Raw genomic sequence first — 22,752 nt, forward strand, 5'->3', positions numbered from 1 at the left:
GTGACTTACCCAGAATCACACACCTAGTGAGTGTCTAAGGCCAGATTTGAACTCAGGAAGAGAAGTCTTCCTGACTCTAGACCTGGCATTCTATCCATGGCAACACCTAGCTACCCCCATCCCAACACTTAGGAATTAGTATCGACAAACTCACAAGCTCATAGTTACAACCAACATGAATCAAACAACTCTAAAACTAGAACTCCTTTACAATCTAAGAGATCCCCCATCTGGGTCTGGAGGCAAGACAGTGGAGGGTAAGACCACTGCCTTCAGTCAGTCAGTCTTGGGCCTAACTGCCCAGAAGCATGTGATCTAAGAGATCAATTTGGGGAAACCAAAGACAGACACCAAGCCCAAGACACAGGCATTGCAAAGCATCACTTTATTCATATGGTGTCAACAATCCAGAACAAGTGATGGGGGGGGGGGGGAAGGAGAGATTTAGCTGTTGGCAGCAATAGTTTCCTGGATCCAGTCCACATATTTGCAGACCTTGGTGTAGACACCAGGCCTGTTTTTCTGAGCACAGCCATAGCCCCAGGAGACAATACCGTGGAGCTCTCCATTACAGGCTACAGGGCCACCTGAGTCACCCTGGAAAAGGCGAGCAAGAATGAATGAGGAGAGGGAGAAAAGAAAGGGGCTGAAGCCCAGGCCTTATGATTAAACTTGGAATCATGGAAAGAACACTATAGCTGCCCTAGTCCAATAGACTAGTTGGTACACAAAGCCCTCTATGATATTCCCTCTCAATACTGAATACTGAATTTGAAGGGAATTCTGTCCCTTCAAATCTTTAGGGCTATTTTCCTAACCTTTATTATTTCTTCATAACCTTAGCTCCAATGACAGAAGAGCCGAAGCTCCAGGCCCCAAATGCCTGCTACTAAAGATATCAGTTCACATTTACCCCTGTTTGGGGGTTCCTCTTGGCAGGGCTTCTTCACTTTGTATCGTGGAAACCTAGTGAAGCCTTTTAACCCCTCATCACAGTAATGATTGTTGCCTACATTCATAAGTGAAGAAAATGCTTGATTTCAGTTAGAGGTAAGTAAAAATAAGGATGTATTTTTTCCATCTAAGTTCATGGACTTCCTGAAATCTCTCTAAAGACTTCTTGAGGGTTCATGGACCCCAAATTAAGGACCTCTGCTCTAGAAAGTGGAGCTCTGAGCAGGGATACATCCCCTCTCTCCAGTCACAGAGGCTTAGATGGTTCCAGAAGCCCTGTTCTCCTATAAGCTGCCTTTGGTTTCGATATCTACACAAGCAAGGCCTTACCTGGCAGGAATCCTTGCCACCCTCTAGGTAGCCAACACAGACCATGTTTTCAGTGATCTCTCCAGGATAAGAGGCTTTGCAATCAGCATCAGAAAGAATGGGGGCGACCAAACACTGAAGCAGGTCAGGGTAGTTGGCTGTAAAGAACATGAGAATAGAGAGAAAAGAAAGAGTGAGTGTCAGAGCAGGTCATGAAGACAAGCCAAGTTCAAAATCCTGAGAGCTGAATAGAGAGAAAATCATAGCTTGGAGCTTGTATTTCTTCATCTGATAAGACTTCTATATCATTTTAACATTCTCTAATGGCAGCTGACGTATATCCCCAGTACCACAGTCATTCATGCACATGTTTCAGTTTCTCAAGTAGACTATAAGCTCCTTGAGGGCAAGGGCTGATCTCTAAGCCTAAGGGTCTCCCATAGTACCCAACACAGTTTTGGACATAGTGGGCATTTATAAAATATTTGCTGAATAACAAATTGTAAATAAAGTGTACAAGAGGTCAGAGAAGAAAAGCATTTTCTTTTTTTCACTGTTTAAAATATGTATGGCTTTGTAAAATTGTGGGATCGGTATCCAAAAAGAGACAGCTCTTCTGCCTGTTGAGAGAATAAAGAAGTGAACAGAAATATCAGGAAATAGGCAAATGTTAATTGGCTTCAAATTAGGTCTGTTAATCAAGCTCTTCTTTTTTGGAGGAAGGGGAGGGAAGGTTGGGCAATTGGAGTTAAGTGATTTGCCCAAGGTCACATGGTTAGCAAGTGTTAAATGTCGGAGGTCACATTTGAACTCAGGTCCTCCTGACTCCAGGGCCAGTGCTCTATTCACTGCACCACCTAGCCTCCCCTAAGCAAGCTCTTCTAATGAACAGAAGGCCAGAACCACTAGAAGAGCTTCACCTTCATGGAAGGTGGGGCGTGAGGTATAAATTCAAAGCTGGAAAAGCATAGCAACTGCTTCTGTGACAGGGAGGGATGAGGTGTTCACAGAATCACAGGCCATATGAAGTTTTAAGAAAGTTCATTCTTCTTACAGGTAATAAAACTGAGGCTCAAACTCATTCATTAGCTTGCCTAAGGGCACATACATAGGAAGCACAGGATTTGGGCAGAACCATAACTAGGAACTTAGCAGCCAGGATGGCCACCATAAAATGTACCTCGTGCAAGCATTTGAGATGTCATGTCAGCACACAAGGCCTCCTGTGGGGCAAGACATAAGGACGTAAGACCCAGTGTGGGGAGAGACCTTAGGACCCTTAGGGTCCCTTGGTGCAGAGAAAGAGGCCCTGGGGCACTGCAAAGAGGGGAGGGAGCAGGCAGAGCTAAGCAGCTTCTTACCTGAGTGACAGATACTCAGGAGGAAGAAATTTGTAGCTTTCCGTTCTAATTAATTGTTTTCATTAACAAGGTGAAAAATTCAGTTATTTTTACCTGTCAAAGGAGTACCTGTGTGGTCATTACCTTCTCAATTCCAGACTTTCAAAACCCTAATTACCTGCATCATGGTTGAGAACTCTAAATGTAGGGCCTAAATGGTGCTGCTACTTAGCACCTGTGTAACCATGGATAAAGGGTAATCTCACTGGGCCTTGATTTGCTCATCTATGAAGTGGGGTAGTTGGATGAGACAATTTTTAAGCTCCAAATTGGTGATCCTATACCCCCTGCTGAATTAAGGGATAGAGTTTCTCAATACCAGTAAATCATTTCATTTCCTTTGGAAGCCTGGGGCAGGTTGGTAGCAAGAGAAGAAAGAAATCCTTCCTAGAATGAACTTTGAGGTTCGGCTGTGGAAATTGTTCCTAACCTCCCCTGCAATGGTGTTCGTTTACTATGTGTCTTGAGACCTAGCCGAGGTCAAAGAACAGAAAGCCTATTATACAGAATAGGAACTAGGGAGAAGCTGACCAAAGGTTGGGGGGCCGATGGAAGGGACAGGACAATGCTACTCACCACCAGAGCTCAGAGTATTGCCCCAACCAGAGATAAGACACTCAGTCCCTGCAGCGGCACAGGAGCTGGGCAGAGAGATGGTGTTCACATATTCATTAAGGACAGCAGGGGTTTTCAGCTTGATCAGCATGATGTCGTTATCTAGAGTCCAGTAGTTGTAGCCAGGGTGGCGGATGACCTTTTCTGAACTAATAAACTGTTCATTTCCATCAATGGCCTCAATGTTGTGCTCTCCAAGTCTTACTTGAATGCGACTATAAGGAAGGAGAATCTTGTTTAGTGCTAGGAGTATCCCCGGGGGGGGTGGTGTTCTCTTCTTAGCCTAGGGTGCACAGTTTTCCTATAATTCTGGAGGTTATGGATCACTGACCAATTCTAGAGGCTTGGGCACACTGTTGGGACTAGCTTGGAGCAGCTAGGGTTTTGTCAAAAGTGCCAGTATTGGTCAGCCAGGAGGTAGCATGATTCATCTGCTCTTCTCCCCCCAGACAAGTACCACCACTAGACGAGCCCATTCTCTTACCCAATACTTGAACTGCCACTCCCACCCGCAGCCCATCTCATGACCATGATAGGCTTTTCCCTGGGTATACCTTGCCACTCCATCCTGTACAGATTCTTACTGCTGCTACCTCTGCCATAATCATTCTATCATCCCTATTACATTTAGGGCTTAGCTCACAGTCTTCTCTCCCACCTCAATCCCTGTCTTATTTCAAATACCCATTTAAAGGAAGCTTCCTATTTCCTCAAATTCCTCAACTTTCATTTCTTCTTTCTCCATTAGACCTTAGACATAGACAGGAGTGATCATGTGCTCATACTGTGGACATCTTCCTTTATCCACTGCAAACCCTTTCAACTAAGTTTACCCCAGATACCAGAATTTTCTTACTTTGAAGTAAGGGGAGTACGTTGGCAGACGAAGCAACAAAGACTTAAATCCTATTTCAAAGGAAATATAGGCATGGATTGTGTTTAGTGCAGAAACCCCCACAATTCCCATTGTAACCATAAAGTTAAGGGGAAGAGAACATCTCATAAAATTGGGGAACCATGCTTTCTCTCCAACTCCAGGGGTGCTTGCTAACCCAGTAGTGTCCATGGAGACTTGCCGTATAGATACTATTTCCTCCCCCACCACTATCCTCTCTCCTATGTCTAAGCTAAGCTAAGGAAAAAAATAGGGTGTCATTACTGAGAATTTGTCCTCTTCCCCTCAGATCTTGCCCAGCTTTCCCCCTGACTTTTATAAGAGGTTCCACAACTGGAGTGCCCCAGGGTTGGGCATGTTTTGTCACTTACGACTGATAACAGTGACCAGCAGATACCACCCATTGTTCATTGATGAGAGAGCCACCACAGAAATGGTAGCCAACATTCAGAGACGCCTGGAAAGGGACAGAATACTCCACACATGTTTCACCCCCAACGATCTTATCATCATTGGAGAAAGCAACTTCGGGAAAAAAAGAGAAAAAGATAATAATTAACAAAGTGCAAGTCCTAAGCCCTGACAACTGGGCATGATTTCTATGATTTATCTTCTGTAAGTTTATTTTTTTTTAATTTTTAAATATAATATTAGTTTCTTCTGAGTCTGAGATTCCATGTCTCCATGGTACTAGGGTCATTGCAATTATGGCCATCATTAACATTGTCAGTACCTTAGTCTCCCTGTCCCTGATCATCCTCATCAATCATTTAGCATTCATGTGCCTCAATCACTAAGTGTGGTATCAATTACTATGCTTCCTAGATTTTGCTGAGCATTACGATGATGGGGCAGCTAGTGGCACAGTGGATAGAGCTCTAGGCCTGGAGTTAGGAAGACTCCCCTTCCTGAATTCAAATCTGACCTCAGACACTTACTAACTGTGTGAGCCCGGAGGAATCACTTAACCATGTTTGCCCAATTTTTCTCAACTGCAGAAGGATCTAGAGAAGGAAATGGCAAACCACTCAGTATCTTTGCCAAGGAAATCCCGAAAGGGGTCAGGGAGCATCAGATACAACTGAAAAACTCCTCAACAGTAACAACAAATTGTGATGATGAGCACAGTGGAGAGAGAAACAACCAGCCTTCCATTGCATGACTGGGTCAGAATAATCTTTTCTTTTTTTATTATTTATCACTCAACAAGCATTTATTAAGCTTCTCCTTCTATGCAAGGCTATAGAGACAAAAAGGCAAAAATAAAATTGCCCCTGCCCTCAAGAAGTTTACATTCTACCGGGGAGACAAAATATCAGCATATACAATATGTACATGTGTGTGTATGTGTGTATATAGATAGATATAGACATAGATACATATATCTGCTCTCCCTTGTTTGCAATCATCCCATCTACCCTGGGCACTGACTCTATCCCTTTAAGAAAAATACACATTTCTCTCTCCAATATGTGAGAAATTCCACTTAATTTTTAAAATTGCTCTTAGTTTTCTTCCCCAGGTCTAGCTCATTTGGAGCTTAATGAATCCTAATACTATTCTGCATTAGATGTTTTCCCCAGCTTCTAGTATGGGATCACCAACCAGCTTTTTTCCTATAGGAAACCAAGTGTCATCAGGGGTTTCACAAAAGGGAATTGTATAGGAAGCTTTCATTCACACCCTGGCTTAGTTAGATCTCTGCAGCTAGAGGTCCAGTTTAGGCAGGAATGGACCAGTGATAACTCAATCTCTGTGAAAGCCTGACATACTTTTAAGTTTAACTTGCATAGCTAACATTTTCTCCATCATTAAGTACAAACCAAACAATCAATGAACGACAAAAACAGCAAGCCCTAATTGGTAGCAGCTGCTGATTCCAAGGTGTAAATGCTCAAATTGAACTTGTAACAATACAACCAGGTTTGACTGGACTCTAACATACTCATGAGTTTAGAGGAAATGTTTTGTGGGTTTGTGTCAAGCAAGGTTGAACATGAAGTGATGAGAAGAGAATGGAGACATTCTGAAAATGAGTGGGGTGGGGGTGTCAGTGAAAGGGGGATAAACTGAACAAATAGATAAGGGAGAAATGGAAAGCCATACCAGCTGTAGAGGAGGAAACAGAAGGATACAACGAGAGAAAGAAATGAGAGGTGGCTCAGAAGGAATAATGAGGGAGGTAGGCATGAGGGAAACTCACCAGCTGCTCCTATGAAGGACAGGATAAGTAGGAACTTCATGTTGACAGAAATGTGCCTAACATTGATGAAGGCTCCCAGCTTTATACTTCTATGTATCTGTGTGTGTGTGTGTATGTGTAGTTGGGAAGGTCACTTTTTCCCTTAACACATACATCTGTCAACTTTCCCTTTCCCTGGGTCTTGCATCAGCCTTACTGTGTTTACCTCTTTTTATAGACAAATGGCTTGAAGATAATAAAAGTTTCTGTTGACAGGCAGAAATACTTGATTCCACTGAGGATTCCTGAGAGATAGTAAAACAGAATAGATGAGATCCCTACAGAGGGCAGGCAAGAATATTTCTAATGATCTGTTTTCTTTTTTGTTTGGGATAATAGTGTTTTTGGTGAAGGTGCAGGTTGGTGATGCTGAAAGTGGGGAAGGAAGAGGGACTAGGAGTTACCTGAAACTCTGAAAAATCAATTTAGAGATTTATTTAGATTGTTTGGTGGGGGGAGCTCTGATCATCAATGACATCATCAATAGCAGAGTTTCTCTGATTGAGGAACTCTGAAGATACAAGAGATTGTGCTCAACATGTCCCTACTTCTTCCAGGACAAATCCTAAATCTTTTGGTAATGTGGTCTCCAATGTTAAATGTGGTTTAGAACCAGGCCTTCTTGGGGGTTTCAACTTGTCTACCCACATCCTATTTACCTCATGTGGGTGCCAAGCAGGAGCTGTCTTGATCAAGATTTTGAATAGTAGAATATACCATTTTCATAATCACCATCATTTAGATTGGGAAAAGCTGAACAAAAAATAGTTAACAAGGAATGGAAATATAAGAGTGAGGAGGGTAAAGGAGCATCTACCTACCTAGACCTGGATAAACGATATATATATATATATATATATATGATCAGTGTACCAAATGGACTGGTTGATTTGATTACTGAATAGCTGTAGATAATCTTTGGAAAACCATGGAGAAGACTTCCAGAAAGATGGCAGTTACATGCTATGATGTAGCCTACTTTCCCAGTAGTTTTCACAATAATGAAAACAGAATGAAGGAAACAGGGTAATTAAGAAATGTAGTAATGACAAAAATATAATGCCTTCTCAAAAATGTAAAAAGAATGCTCAAATGGGAGCAAGCAAAAAGAAAGTGCAACTTAAATATTAGTAATTTAAAGAATAAAAGGGGAGTATACCTAAAGGGGGAAAATAGTGAATGAACACTCACAATCAGTCCAGAAGCAAAACTGGAATCATTCTAGTACATCAATGAAACAATATACATAAAAATGGATAATAAATATTCTCAAGAAGGTTATTCAAGTAAAGAAGTATCTGGGATCTGTAAGGAAAAAATTGTCATAAGTTTAGAAGAAGTGAAGGAAACAGTAAAAAGTATAGAACCTACAGTGTTGACAGAGCTATGGAAAATTTAAATTAAAAAATATGAAATCAACAAGAAATAAATGTGTTCTAGCTGGAAGATAAAATAGCAGAAACAGCCAAACGAGTAGCCAATCAAGATCAAAGAACAACTCTATTGGAAGAATTGAAAACTTTACCAATTATGATGCTGGAACCAATGAATCTAGAGAGGTGATTTAGGAGTCAGTGGAGTCCCCCAAAAGTGAAAAGAATGAACTATATTTCAGGAAGTTGCAGAAGCATTGCTTTTAGAATTATTAAGTTCGAGGGACAGGTTAAAAATCAAAAGAACTCATTTGGCACTATAAAAGATGGAAGTCAGATCTAAATTCCTGAGATGGCTATCTACATTTGATGCTTTCATTTCTTTTTCTCTCACTTTCTTCTTAACTCTCCACAGTCTAGTTTTAGACCTCATTATTCAGAAACTACTCTCTGCAAAGTTAGCAATGATTTGTTATCAAATCTAATGTCTTTTTTCAATACTCCTATCTCTTGGCCACTCTACAGCTTTTGACACTGCTGGCCACCCTCTTCTCAACACTCTTTCCTCACTAGATTTTGGTGACACTATTCTATCTTGGTTCTTCACCTACCTATCTAATCGTTCTTCCTCAGTGTCCTTTGGTACATGTCCAAGTCTCCTAGACTTTCTCCCTGGTCCTTTTCCCCCTTTGCAGTATTTCACTTGTTAATCTCATCAGTAGATTCAATGATCATTTATCTCTATGTTGATGATTCTAAAAATCAACTTATGCAGTCCTAACCTGTCTGTTGACCTCTTGTCTACTGTCTATTGGACATTTCAAATTGAATGTACTATGGATGTTTTAAATTCAATATACCAAAAGCTAAGCTGATAATTTTTTCTCAAAAAACCCTCCCTCCTTCTTGACTTTCCTACTACTGTTAAGGGTACCACCAAGTTCTTTCAATTTTAGTAAAGTCTCTTATATATGTTCCCTTCTCTCCTCTGACAGTGACATTACCCTGGGCCAGGCCTTCATCACTTCATACCTAGACTAATTAAAAAGCCTTCTAGTTATTTTCCCTACCCCAAGTCTTTCCCCAGTCCAGTCCATCCTCCATTCAACTTTTAAAGAGATCTTGCTAAATTACAGATAGGACCATGTCAACCCTCCCTCCAACTCGACAAACTCTTGTGGCTCTTTATCACTTTCAGGATGAAAAAAAAAACAAACCTTTGTTTGTCTTTTATATCTGTAGAACCTGTCCTGCCCCTGCCTTCCCAGTATTCTTATGCCTTACTCCTCCCTCAACTTCCCACTTACTCTGCTATCCAGTGATGCTGAATTACTTGCTGTTCTTCACACAAAGCACTCCATGTCCTTACTCCAAGCATTTTCCTGGCCATTTCCATGCCTGGAATTTTCCCCTCCTCATCTCTGCATCCAGGCTTCCCTGGCTTCCTTTAATTCTCAGCTAAAAATCCTATCTTCTACAAGAAGCCTTTTCAATCACCCTTAATGCTAGTTCCTTCCTTCTGTTAATTACCTCCAAATTATTCTGCATGTATCTTGTTTGTACATAATATTTGCCCATTATCTCTTTAATCAAATGATGAGCTCCTTGAGAGCAGGGACTTTCTTTTTCCTTTCTTTGTATCCCCAACACTTAACTCAGTGCCAAACACATAATAGGCACTTAATAAATGTTTATTGGTTATTGACTAACCCTCATACATTGTCAACAAATTAAAAAACTATATTGGCAAAGAGATGTTTTTACAAAAGTATAAAAATTAAAACATAAGCAAGAAATATGCACATGGAATACATAAATTAAGACAAAAAAGTTCAAAGAAGATTAAAAAAAATAACGGGATATTGTGTTTCGTTCCAAGATTTATTACTAGATAAATTAGCAATACCATCTAAAGGCAAAACAAAGCATAAAATTTTTCTTTGAATTTTCTCAAATAATTTTAGTGGGAAGAAATTTCTTTCTATGGTCTTTGATATCCAAATCAACCCAGAAGCAAAACATAAAAAGATAAGGAAATCCAGGGGAAAAATGAGAGGAATTTAAAACAAAAACCACTTGGGGGCAGCTAGGTGGCTCAGCGAATAGAACACTGACCCTGGAGTCAGGAGGACCTGAGTTCAAATTAGGCCTCAGACACTTAATACTTACTAGCTGTGTGACCTTGGCCAAGTCACTTGACCCCAATTGCCCTGCATTCCCCCCTCCAAAAAACAAACATGCAAAAAAACTTTGCAGCCTTATAAATAATGAGTTGTAGTATATGTAGACTCTGGAGCTATTATCCTAACTCTCACTAAAAGTAACAAGTTGAGATCCCAGAGGGTAGTTACTACAATCCCTCAGGATTCTTTAGATATCCTTGAGGGGTTTGAGGGGTTTTTTCCCTCTAATGCTAAAGGGAAAAATGTTCACAATGCTCACATGAAATTGAACAAAATGCTCACGATTGCTTCACAATGAAAATTAGTTGACAACTAATGCTCACAAGCCCCACCAGTGTGATTTCTGTATGACTAACAGTTGGTATGAATTAGTTAGCCATTTTTTCGGAAGGGGGTATAGTAAGAACCATTGGGATAAACATCCTCCCCAAAACCTTGACACACTTTTCTACAAGTATAAACTGAGTTCAGGAAAAAGTGTATTCAAAACTTAGAGAATGCATACGATAATAGGGTGACTTAGATCCTAGAAGTCCTTTTGCTAGAGTCCCTAAAATGTTCTCTATTTAGGTATAGTGGTTTTTTTTTTTCTGCATGTCTCTATGTAGAACCTTGAATCTTCATCTATTCTGAGATGTAGACACAACTACCACCTGCTGCTATCCTCTAGACATTGCTAGGATGCTGATAAAAAAGTTCAAATCCTCTGCCTTTTTAAAATTCATAAGGTTCTCCTGCAGCCAAGGGAAGAAGGTAGGAGACCAAGAGGTTTGTTCTCAAGGATGTGGCTGAAATGTTCTCTCTTGGTTCACACATGATTCGTATATTCCTGTTTTGGCAGATGTTCAGATCTCTGAGTTCTGGCACTTACTTGATGTTTTATTCAGAACTCAGAGGGTGTGACCAACTTACTCAGGCTACTGGAAGACTTAATTTTAAATCTAGGGAGGTTTCTAGGCCTTATTCTAGCTCAATGAACAATTGAGACATGTTCTCAACAGATAATTGCCTCAAGATATAACATCTTATCACTTAGTTTAGGAGGGATGGGGTGCTTTGATTGATTTACTCAATTGACCCTCTTATAAAATAATTATGGCAGATGGAGAAAGGAGATTGGTTAATCCCAAAGATGTATTTTTATCTAGAAAAAAAAAAGGCCACGACAATGGATACCCCTGCGGGGGGAAAAAATTGTATTGTGGTGCTAACAGAAATTTAGGAACTGTTGTTGTTATTGTTGTTGGTTATTGGTGTTGGTAGTGGTGGTAGCTGTGATAGCGGGACATGGGGGGTATGGGTATGTGCCCATTTGTATGGTATTGTACTAACCCATTACTGCCTCAGGCAGCCATTTTGACTTTAAAATCGTTCTAATAATTATTTTTTTCCTTATTTCATATATAAATTTACCTCTGTATAATTTCCAACCCCATGCTCTCTATTTTGTTTCTGGAGTCAGAAGAGATAGGTAAAAAATATTGCTTTGACCCCTTACTACACATGTGATCTTGGGCAATTCACTTAACCATCTTAGGTCTCAGTTTCCTTAACTACAAAATGAGAAGACTGTAGTAGATAACCTCGGAGGCCTTTTTAAACTCTTGTTTCATTATCTTTTGGGGGAAAATAATTGAAAACAGCAATCATGCATCGCTAAATATTTTTTTTCCAGGGTAAAAATTTCTAGTTTCTTCAAGTTATCCTCCCATCCAGCTCTGCACCTCACTCAGTCTTCAGAATTTCTCTGATGCCCTAGACGCCACTCTGTGCTGGAAGAACACTCCACCTGGGACTTCACACAGCACTCTGCACTGTGTCCTCTCCCTCTGCTTGACTGGTTCCTCACGGAGTTTCCATTGGCAGACCAGCCGCACCTTCATTCCTCTCCGGGCTGCAGTAGTCTTGACTCCCCAGACTTGCCCTACAATGCTACCACCTCAGCTCCCTTCTTTGTATTGCCTTCCTCCGTCAGAACCGTAAGCTCCTAGAGGGCAAGAACTGTCTTCCTGCTTATCTAGCCTTAATAAATCCTTGCTGACTTGACTTAAAATAGCATTCTCTGAGGACCATTCACCATCTGGTTTGTACACTTCTGGATCTTTTTCTGCTTATCAATATCTTTCTTCCTATTACCTTCACAGATTCTTGGAGGGAACCTTTCTTTTTCTGATTCCCCATCTGTCCCCTGCCTTCTCCTGTGACAGTTAGTCCAGATATATTCTTGAAACAACACAGAGCTATTTCTTATATAACAAAAACAACAACTACTAGGTCAAGTGGACCCAAGTGTAAGAATAAAACCCTGTACTGGACATAAGGAGCTAGGTTGCTCTGCCTTCTTCTCCCTGAAGAGGTCCTTCTCAGCTCTGGATCCTGGAAACTTCTGAGAACTGCAGGGAAACATATGGTTCAGTTATGAAACTTTGTACAACATAAAATACAGATCAGCTATAGGCCATACACTTAATTCCTCTAAACACACACATACACACACACACACACACACACCAAAAATGAAGAAAAAAGTCTCATAAGTTCACATTTCTTTAAACAAACTTTCAAAAGCAGCAGTCATGACTTCTAAGTGTGGTTATATTCTCATTGGAGGTAGATTCTTAAAATATCAAAATTGTAGAACTGTTGAATAGGTTTTTTACATTCCTTCAACTCTGTACTGTCCCATTTCCCAGCCCCTCCATTGAAATATTCCAATATTCTTGATGTGATCTACAGAGGAGAAGAGAAAAGAGCAGCCAAAGGTAGGTAACTCTTTTGAAAGTCCATTGAATCAATGGCTCTTCCTGCTCAGTAGCCAATAAGGCTATTGCTTCATCCCTGAGCCATATGAATGCCCCCAAAGTTACCAGAAGTTTTCTGAGGAACTCCAGCATGTTTTCCATGGGGTGGATCTATAGTCTGATTCTTAAATATGATCCAACCCCACCACATTTGAAATATCTCGGAAATGTAAAGAAGATGACAGCATCACCTGCTTCTTATATCTGGGAGCTGGGAGCTGGTAGCAAGGGAGATGTATAGGTCTTATTTCATATACAAATGTAATGGTCAGGATCCAGAGTCAAGATGTGTGAGAGAATCTAGGAAGTTGTCTGAGTGCTTTCCCTTGGAAACAATGCTAAATTAAACCTCTAAATGAATTCTGGAGTGAAATAACCTACAAAAAGACAAAGTAAAACACTCTTCCAGCTTAAGATAACATAGAAGGACTTCAGGAAAGGTCTGTCTCATCTGAGTAAAAGGGGAGTACAGAACACCGTAGACAGTGTTGAGGCAAGCTAACAGGGGCCTCTTAGCCATAGCACAGATCAGCAACAGAGTCCCCTTGCTCTTGGTTCAGCAGGCCAGTGGCACAGAAGGCCATCTGTGAGGCCTCCAGCCCCAGCACAGAAGGTAAATTACCAACCCCAGAAGCCAGGTAACAACAGGCCTGAGTAAACCAGGCCACCACAGCTCAATAAGCAAGCCACCAGCACCTGAGGGCCACTGACCAGGCCCCTAACCCTTTGAAGTCTTTTCTATGGACCATAGAAAGCTACTATGGCAACATGGAAGATCAAAACACAAACTCAGAAGAGGACAACATTGTCAAAATGCCCAAATGTGAAACTTCAAAAGGTAATATGAATTAGTCTGAAATCCAAAAACCTTTTTGGAAGAGCTCAAAAAATATTTTAAAAGTCAAATAAGAGAGGTAGGAGAAAAACTGAGGAAAAACAGCTTGGAAAAAGAAGGACAAAAATTGACTGAAGAAAATAATTCCTTAAAAAATACAGTTGGCCAAATTGAAAAAAATCCACTGAAGAAAACAACTCCTTATAAAGCAAAATTGGAAAAATGGAAAAGGAGGTGCAAAAACTAACTAAAGAAATAATTCCCTAAAAATTATAATTGGGTAACGACTCAGTGAGAAGTCAAAAATCAATCCAATAAAATCAAAAGAATGATAAATAAAAGAAAATTTAAAATATCTCCTTGGAAAAACAACTGACCTGAAAGGCATGATCAAAATAAAAGCCTGGACAGTATCTTTCAAGAAATTATCGAAGAAAACTGCCCTGACATCCTGGTAAAATAGTCATTAAAAGAATCTACCAATTACCTTTTGAAAGAAATCCCCAGATGAAAACTCCAAGAAACACTGTAATCAAATTCCAGAATTATAATATCAAGGAGAAAATACTACAAGTAGCCAGAAAGAAAAAATATCAAGAAGCCACAGTTAGTATTAGAAGAATTCTATTCCTCTAGAGGAATTCTAATATGCTATTCCAGAAGGCAAAGGAGCTTGCATAACAACCAAGAATAAACTACCCAGAAGAATGGAGTGTAGTCTTTCAGGGGAAAAGATAGACATCCAATGAAATAGAAGACTTTTGAACTTTACTGATAAAAAGACCAGAGCTGAACAGACAATTTATCTTCAAATACAAAACTCAAGAGAAGCATAAAAAGGTAAGCAGGAAAAAAAAACAAAAACAAAAACATGCTATTCAATAAGGTTAAACTGCTTACATCACTGCAATGGAAAATGATGCTCATAACTCTTGAGAACTGTATCTTTACTAAGACCGTTAGAAGGAGTATACATAGATGGAAGGTGTGGGTATGAGTTGATTTTGATATGGTATAAAAAATCAAGGGGTGAAATAAAGATTGTATGGGGAGAAGAGGAAAGGGGGAAGCAGAATAGAGTAAATTATACTACATGAAGAGGATCACAAGACCTATACAGTAGAGGGAAAAGAAAGAGGGAGATGAGTATTGTTTAACCTCATTATCATTGGATTCTTATCAAAGAGGTAATAACATATGCACTCAATCGGGTATAGAAATTTATCTTACCCTATAGGGAAGTAGGAGGGAAAAGGAAAAAGGGAGGGGGCTGGTGGAAGGGATGGCAGATTTAGGCAGGCCGTGGTGAGAAGCAAAACACTGGTGAGGAAGGACAGGGTGTAAAGAGAGAAAAGTATAAATGGGCGGAGAATAGGATGGAGGGAAATACACAGTAATCATAACTATGAATGTGAATAGAATGGTATCTCCCATGAAACAGAAGTGGATCGCAGAGTGGATTAAAAAACAGAATCCCACAATATATTTTTATAAGAAACACACTTGAAACAGGGAAATATGTACAAAGTAAAGGAAAAAGGCTAGAGCAGAATATATTATACTTTGGCAGAAGTTAAAAAAGAAGAAGCATGAGGAGCAATCCTGATCTCAGACAAAGCAAAAGCAAAAATAGATCTAATTAAAAGATGTTAAGGAAGGAAACTACAACTTGCTAAAAGGTACCATAGAATTTATAGTGCCTCTTTTTGTGGTGGCAAAGAATTGGAAATCAAGGGGATACCCATCAATTGGGGAATGGCTGAACAAGTTGTGGTATATGAATGTAATGGAATACTACTGTGCTATAAGAAATGAGGATCAGACAGACTTCACAATAACCTGTAGAGACTTACATAAACTGATGATGAGCGAGAAGAGCAGAACCAGGAGATTATCTCTATACAATCACAGATACAATGTATGTGTGACGACCAACGTCAATAGACTGGGTCCCTCTCAACAATGTAAGGTTATAAGACAACTCCAAAAGACTCATGACTGAAAGAGACACCCACATCCAGAGAAAGAGATGTAGAATCTGAATGCAGAGGGAAACAAACTACTTGCTCTTTTTCTTTTTCTTGTTTTGTTGTGTTTCCTCATTCCCATGGATCATTCCATCAGTTAGAATCCTTCTGTACAACCTGACTAATGATTAATGTGAAGATATTTGTAGATCCTATATTCCAGTGAATGCCACCATGATGGGGGAGAGGACAGGAAGGGGAGAAAAAATGAAACTCAAGGGACTGTGAAACTGAATGCTGTAAAATAAAAGTAAATAAATAAACCAAAAAAAGAAAATAAATGAAAAAAATAAAAGTTACCATAGACAATGAAGTGATAGCAATACTAAACACATATGCACCAAGTGGTATAGCATCCAAATTCTTAGAGGAAAAATTAAATGAGTTACAGGAAGAAACAGACAGCAAAACTATACTAGTGGGGGATCTCAACCTCCCCCTCTCAGAACTAGATAAATATACCCATAAAATAAAAAAAAAGAAAAGTTAAGGAGGTGAATAGAATTTTAGAAAAGTTATATATGATAGGCCTGTGGAGAAAATTGAACGGGGATAGAAAGGAATATACATCTCTCTCAGTGGTGCATGGCACCTACACAAAAACTGACCATGTATTAGGGCATAAAACCTCACAATCAAATGCAGAAAGGGAAAAATATTAAATATATCCTTTTCAGATCATGATGCAATTAAAAATATGTGTAATAAAGGGCCACAGAGATTAAAAGTTAATTGGAAACCAAATGATCTAATCCTAAAGAATGAGTAGGAGATGAAATAAATGATGTATTTAACTACATTTTAGAAAAAGAAATTAAACAAGCCATCACTGAACTCCCTAAGAAAAAAATCTCCAGGGCAAGATGGATTTACAAGTGAATTCTACCAAACGCTTAAAGAACAATTAATTCCAACACTATATAAACTATTCAGTAAAATAGGTAAAGGAGTCCTGCCAAATTCTTTTAATGAAATTGCAAATGAAAATGCAAATTGAAACAACTCTGAGGTCCTACCTCACACATATCAGATTGGCTAAAACTCTAAGTGTTGGAGAAGATGTGGGAAAATCAGAATACTAACACATTGTTGCTAGAGGTGTGAACTGATCCAAGCATTCTGGAGAGCAATTTGGAACTATGCCCAAAGGGCTATAAAACTATGTAAACTTTTTGATCAAGCAATACCACTCTGAGATCTGTATCCTAAAGAGATTATTAAAAATGGAAAGGGACTCACATATACAAAAATATTTGTGGCAATTCTTTTTGTGGTAGCCAAGAACTGAAAATGGAGGGGATGCACATCAATTGGGGAATGGCTGAACAAGTTGTGGTATATGAAGGTAATGGAATAATATTGTTCTATAAAAGATGATGAGCAGGTGGATTTCAGAAAAACTTGGAGAGACTTATGTAAACTGATACTGAGTGAAGTCAACAGAACCAAGAGAACATTGTACACAGTAATATCAACATTGTACTATGATCAATTATAATAAACTCAGCTCTTCTCAGCAATACAATGATCCATGACAATTCCAAAAGACTCATGATGGAAAATGCTATCCACAGCCAGAGAAAGAGCTATGGGATCTGAATGCAGATGCAAGCATACCATTTTCACTTTTTTCTTTTAGTTTTTTCTTTATCATGGTTTTTTCTTTCTTGTTCTGATTCTTTTTTCACAACATGACTGATGTGGAAATATGCTTAATATGATTGCACATGTCTAACCTATATCAGATTGCTTGCCATCTTGGGGCAGGGAGGGAGAGGGAAGAGATCTGGAACTCAAAATCTTATAAAAGTGAATATTGAAAACTATCTTTACATATAATTAGAAAAAGCAAAATATTACTAAGTGGAAATATAGTTTAAAAAAGTAATGATCATCTATTCTTTACTGTTTTCCATATCCAAAAAGGATATGTGGCATTTTAAAATTATTTTTCTCCATGCCCAATCACTTCCTTCAATTGATTTCAGAAAGCTCTAGACTATGCTTTAGTGAGCACATCTCCTCAATTTTCTGAGCCAGCCTGATATCGAGAAAAGAAGAGGAAATGTCATTTGTCAGAGCCTGTACCTTGATTTTTCATTCAGACAATATGTCTGGTCACCATGGTTATAATATGCTTGAAGTTCTGGACCCTCAGTGGTTTAGACACTACTACTGTGGTAATTGATTAACTCATCCTGATATATATGATGAGAATCTAATATCTTCCTCTCCCTGTAGAATTTGCCTGGGCTTCTCTAAGTTATGTCCCAGGAACTATGAGAGTTGCTATGATATAGTGATATCACAGACAAAATCCACCTTAAATACAAAGCTGGATTATACCATAGACTCCACAGCTATGCACCTAAGGACCACCAGAACCTCCCCCTACCCCCAAGATTAATGAAACATAGATTTACTTTGGACTCTCCCCTTGGGGGGCAGAGTTTTTTCTTTCTTTCTGAGTTGGAAGTACAGGGATTCAGAGGAATAGTTTCCTCCTTTGTTACTACCCTGTGACCCTGACCAACTCATTTCACTGACTAATAGAAATTACTTTCAACATCCCCTACCCCCAACACAAATATACATGTACCACTTTTTTTATGCAGATCACAAAGACTGAGCTGGAGAAGACTGACAAGGTAGGTGACCTTTGTCCAATATCCCTTTCCATTAACACCTGCCCACAAATCATAGCATGGTTCCCTTCTCATCTCTCCAATATCCTTTGTATGAGCTACCTGGGGCTCCTATGTGGGAGTAAAGGACAGGGAAGAAAGAACTTCAAAGTCATGATTTTCCACGAACAGCAGCAGTTCTACTTTACATGGACAACAGCAGTTCTATTTCCCATGAACCCTAGAAATAACAACTCTGTTGAAAGAAGATTAATGACATTTTGTTTATACGAACATGTCCTTGGCAACTCAAATGTTCCAACACATGGAAATGCCTACATTTACTCATGGTTGCAATCTAAAGTGATTTTCTCATTCCTGTCTCCTTCCCACATAAATTCCATGGGGTACACAGTGTAATGGTCCATTTCAGGGATTAAGACAGAAAAAAACAACAGTTCTTCTTTACAGGGAATTTGCTTAATTATAATGTATTGACATTAAAACAAAGAAAACAGAACCTTCATTCTGGTTTAGTACATGACACATTCCAGGTAAGGACTAGCCAGGAACTTATCTGTTAGTTCTGTCAGGACTTTAAAGTCAAACTTCATCCTAGTTTTAACTTAATGACCCCTGAATTTTAAGACTTTTTATTTTTTAATCAGAAGTTAACAAAAGAATCTGGCATTTTTAGAAATTCATTTATTTAGGACACGCATCCCTGACTGTAGATACTTTTAAATGTGTGAACCATGAGTAAGCTAGATAGAGAAAGATGCCCATAGAAGTTGAGGAAATTACTCTGGTTCCTAATAATTATGCCTTTGCATTTCACAAGTCACTGGTTGTATATCCCCACTGAGGCAATTTTCAATTATATCATCTCTTTGTTATTTTATTTTGATGAAAAATATACTTCCCAACAAATCCAACAAAGTATATTGACCTCAATTTATTGATTGTTAACAGAAAATAGGGAAGCATCACAATTTTTCTGATGCAGATACTTCTACCCACAAACAACCTCAAAACCTCAAGTACTAACACAAGTACTCCTAACAATATCCTAAACAAAGACTTAGTAGATATACTTAAGGTACTGCTAGAAGATTGTTTTGGTGTATCCCAAGAACCATTCCCATCAAGAGTTCAAATGTGTTTTCCAGTGATATATTACTTCTCCAGTTTTATTCATTATTACTCTCAGCTTTTGCTGCTGGCTGGTGGGAGGGCTATAGGAAGCTGGAAATATTATCCAGAAAGAATAGATGCTTCTGATAGGTCATCTCACCAGAAAAGTACCTTCTTAATTTGTTTGCAAAATGAGGTTTTGAACATGAATGAGAATGCTCCCTGGAGTGGGGAGTGGAGACTCAATCTCAAGATACAGAGATAGACAAACAGATAGACAGACAGATAGGTAGATAGATAGATGGATAGATGGATGGATGGATGTATGGATGGATGGAGGAATGGATGGATGGATAGATAGGTAGATAGACACAGACAGACAGACAGATAGATAGATAATAGAGATTCATACATACACACATACATTTCGAATTTTCTTCTGTTTAGATAGTGGCTCAATGGATAGAGTGCCATGTCTATAGTCAGGAAGACTCATCTTCATGAATTCAAATCCAGCCTTAGATACTTACTAGCTATGTGACCCTGGGTAAGTCATTTAACCCTGTTTGCTTCCATTTCTTCATCTGTAAAATGAACTGGAGAAAGAAATGGCAAAGCCCTCCAATAACTTTGCCAGGCAACCCCCAAATGGGTCCACAAAGAGTCAGACACGACTGAAGCCATACAACAACAACAAGAAGCAGATAGGGTATCCCTTAACAGAATGCGAGCTCTTTGGAGGTATGGACAATATTATTTTTGTCTTTATCTCCCCAGCACCCAGTATAGTGCCTTCCACATCATAGTCATTTAATAAATACTTAAGTCCAGTCAAATTGGATGGCAACAAATTAAATCAAATCCAGTCCTTGCAACTAGCTCCAGGATTGGAAACATTTGATACTGTCAGTTTCCATCCTCTTGTGGGGGGCACATTGCCAGCAATTTAGTCTAATCGATTAAAAAATATTTTCTACAAACCCATGTTTCCTTCTATCACTTCCTGCTCTCTTGGTGATCCTGATCATAACTCTCTTTTATTTTACTCACGTTTTCTACCCATCACCAAGGACGTCCATCCTTTTCACTTCCTCTTTCCAAACTCACACATTTGCTGACCTTTGGGCGGAGATCTGTTGTCTGTAAGCAAACAGGGCAGGACAAGTCTCATCGAACTTCAATAGGCAACACCTAAATTTCAGAGGCAGTCATTAAAACATGAAGACAGCTAGGTGGCATCATGGAGAAAGCACTGCACTTGGAGTTAAAAACACCTGAGTTCAACCCTGCCTTAGTTCAACCAATGGACTCATTGACCATGGCTTCCCTTCATCACTAATTCTATGATCCTTTGACCTCGAAGTGTAACAGAAGTAAATCAGACTAATTAGATTAGGGAGACACATGGTGATATCAGTAAGAGCAGGCACATTTCACAGAAACCAAGCTAATCTCAATCCTCAACCTTCCAGTTGGAGTCTGATCTTTTACCTCATTCCCCTGCCACTCCCTCCTGTTAGAAAGGAAAGCAATATATCCTCTGGTTTATCATGAACATTTCACCTTCCAACACTGCAGAAATAGAGTTTACTCATAGTACTTTCTAGGAAAACTGGTAACCATTAAGTGATGTGAGTTGGGTGGACGCTTTAGGTGGTTGATTCCTGGTACTCTGGACTTCGGCTTGACCTTTATCAAGGGCATATTGAGTTGGTATATAGGACACTCTACCTACTTCTGGCTGGTTTAAGCTTCAACTATCTACCTGGTCTCATGGGAGTTGACAATATATAAAGAAGAGGGAAAAACCCCTTAAAGTCTCATTACAGTAGGTGTACCAACTAATAGCTGAGGGGGCATGATACCACAGAAGTCTTATTCTGTAACTGTCTAATTCCCTTCCCCTTGGCTCTCCCCTATTCTGTTTTCAAAATGTGCATGAATCCTATACATTCTAGTATACTGTCATGCCCACATTCTTCAAGGCAAACCCTCTAATTATGGAGTCTGTACTCTGCTCTTTGCTCAGTTTGAGGAATATTTCACTAAAGTGGGTGTTGGGGAAATCTCACATAGAATTTACAGGACTAGCTTGAAATTCAAGGTGGTAAGTAAGTAAGAGGAAAATGTGATCATAATCTCTTTTTCTGGACATTATTCTTCTATTAATCCTGTTCACAATGACATATGTGGTTGTTATTCTTCATTCTTGAAGAAGACCAAAATGATATCACTATGTTGTTGTCAAGTTATAGTGGGTCCAACAGTGACTGATCAGAGCAACATAAACTCAGATGACTCTACTACAGCTCAGGCACAGTTAGTTCATACAACATTTGGAGTGGGGATGGCTCTACATTTGCTCAGCTCATGTGTGTTTTGAGCTACTGCAATTCTGCTTCTCTCATAGAGCACAGTGCCTTCTTTGATGCAGGCAGGCCATGCTGGATGGTCCTTTGGCAGTGTTTCCCATGTCTCATAATTAACTCCAAAGTGTGTGTGTGTGTGTGTGTGTGTGTGTGGTGTAGCTATAAATGACAGATAGAAGAATATATAGATATATATTCATATATATATGTATACATATATTTGTAAGATGTATATGAGAGGGGGGAGAAAGGAAGAAAATAAAGAAGGAAGGAATGGAAAGAAGAAGGAAGGGAGAGAGTGGGAGAGAGACAGAGACAGAGAGAGCACAAATATTTTTGGGAGGTGGTGGGGATGGGGGATAACCAGGAGGCACCAGGCAAGGCAAAAGCCAAATATCATCACAGAAATGAAAATGATTGTACTTTAACAGACAGGAAACATTTGGTTATCGGTGTGAGAATCATTTCTGTATCAGCTATCTGAATATAGTAAAACTACTAACTTGTTATAGCAAAGATCACAATCAGGGCTAAACAAGAATATATATATATATATATATATATATATATATATATATATATACAACAAGATAGAATATATAATGGAGAAAACACTAATCTTTCCCATTTTAAGCTGCTGGTGCTATAAAATGGGAAATAGATAAAAAGAAAAGGCATAGACACTGACTATAACCATTTCTTAAGGATGTTTAATCAATATAAAGCAATTGCCCCAATGAAGAGATCAAAAGAGTCTTATGACCTCCTCAACCATCAAACACTGGATCCCCTTGCTAAGTGGAGAGATATGGCAGCTGAGGACACTTCCAATTTAGAATATAAACCCCACTGTAAAATCTCCAAGAGCAAAAGAGGAAGATTGTGACCAGTATCATTTTATAAATCTGTGTGAAGTAGTAGAAGGAAAAACAAACAAATATATATGTGTGTGTGTGTGTGTGTGTGTGTGTGTGTGTGTGTGTGTGTGTGT

General features: G+C 39.2%; 1 protein-coding gene across 13 annotated transcripts in view; it reads right to left on the bottom strand.

The window, feature by feature from the left end:
- Positions 1-366: 366 nt before the first annotated feature.
- The window catches only part of LOC138160691 (anionic trypsin-like), a 64,739-nt gene continuing 42,353 nt past the window's right edge, over positions 367-22,752 (bottom strand). For 3 of the 13 annotated variants that reach the window (XM_069087412.1, XM_069087409.1, XM_069087408.1), the window contains 4 exons: positions 4,545-4,698; positions 3,240-3,493; positions 1,285-1,421; positions 367-597 (listed from right to left, as the gene is read on the bottom strand). In XM_069087412.1, the coding sequence (XP_068943513.1) occupies positions 445-597; positions 1,285-1,421; positions 3,240-3,369 (420 nt within the window). In that variant the 5' untranslated portion in view covers positions 3,370-3,493; positions 4,545-4,698 and the 3' untranslated portion in view covers positions 367-444. Of the gene's footprint in view, positions 598-1,284; positions 1,422-3,239; positions 3,494-4,544; positions 4,699-6,581; positions 6,661-7,606; positions 7,721-12,107; positions 12,249-12,282; positions 12,365-20,442; positions 20,533-22,752 lie in introns of those variants that run through there. The other 10 variants (XM_069087419.1, XM_069087418.1, XM_069087416.1 and 7 more) reach the window with 7 other exon arrangements.

The sequence above is a fragment of the Petaurus breviceps genome, unplaced genomic scaffold (assembly GCF_028583685.1).
Source record: "Petaurus breviceps papuanus isolate PSGF00001 unplaced genomic scaffold, PetGlider_PUasm1.0 181, whole genome shotgun sequence".
In the NCBI taxonomy this organism is placed as follows: Eukaryota; Metazoa; Chordata; class Mammalia; order Diprotodontia; family Petauridae; genus Petaurus; species Petaurus breviceps.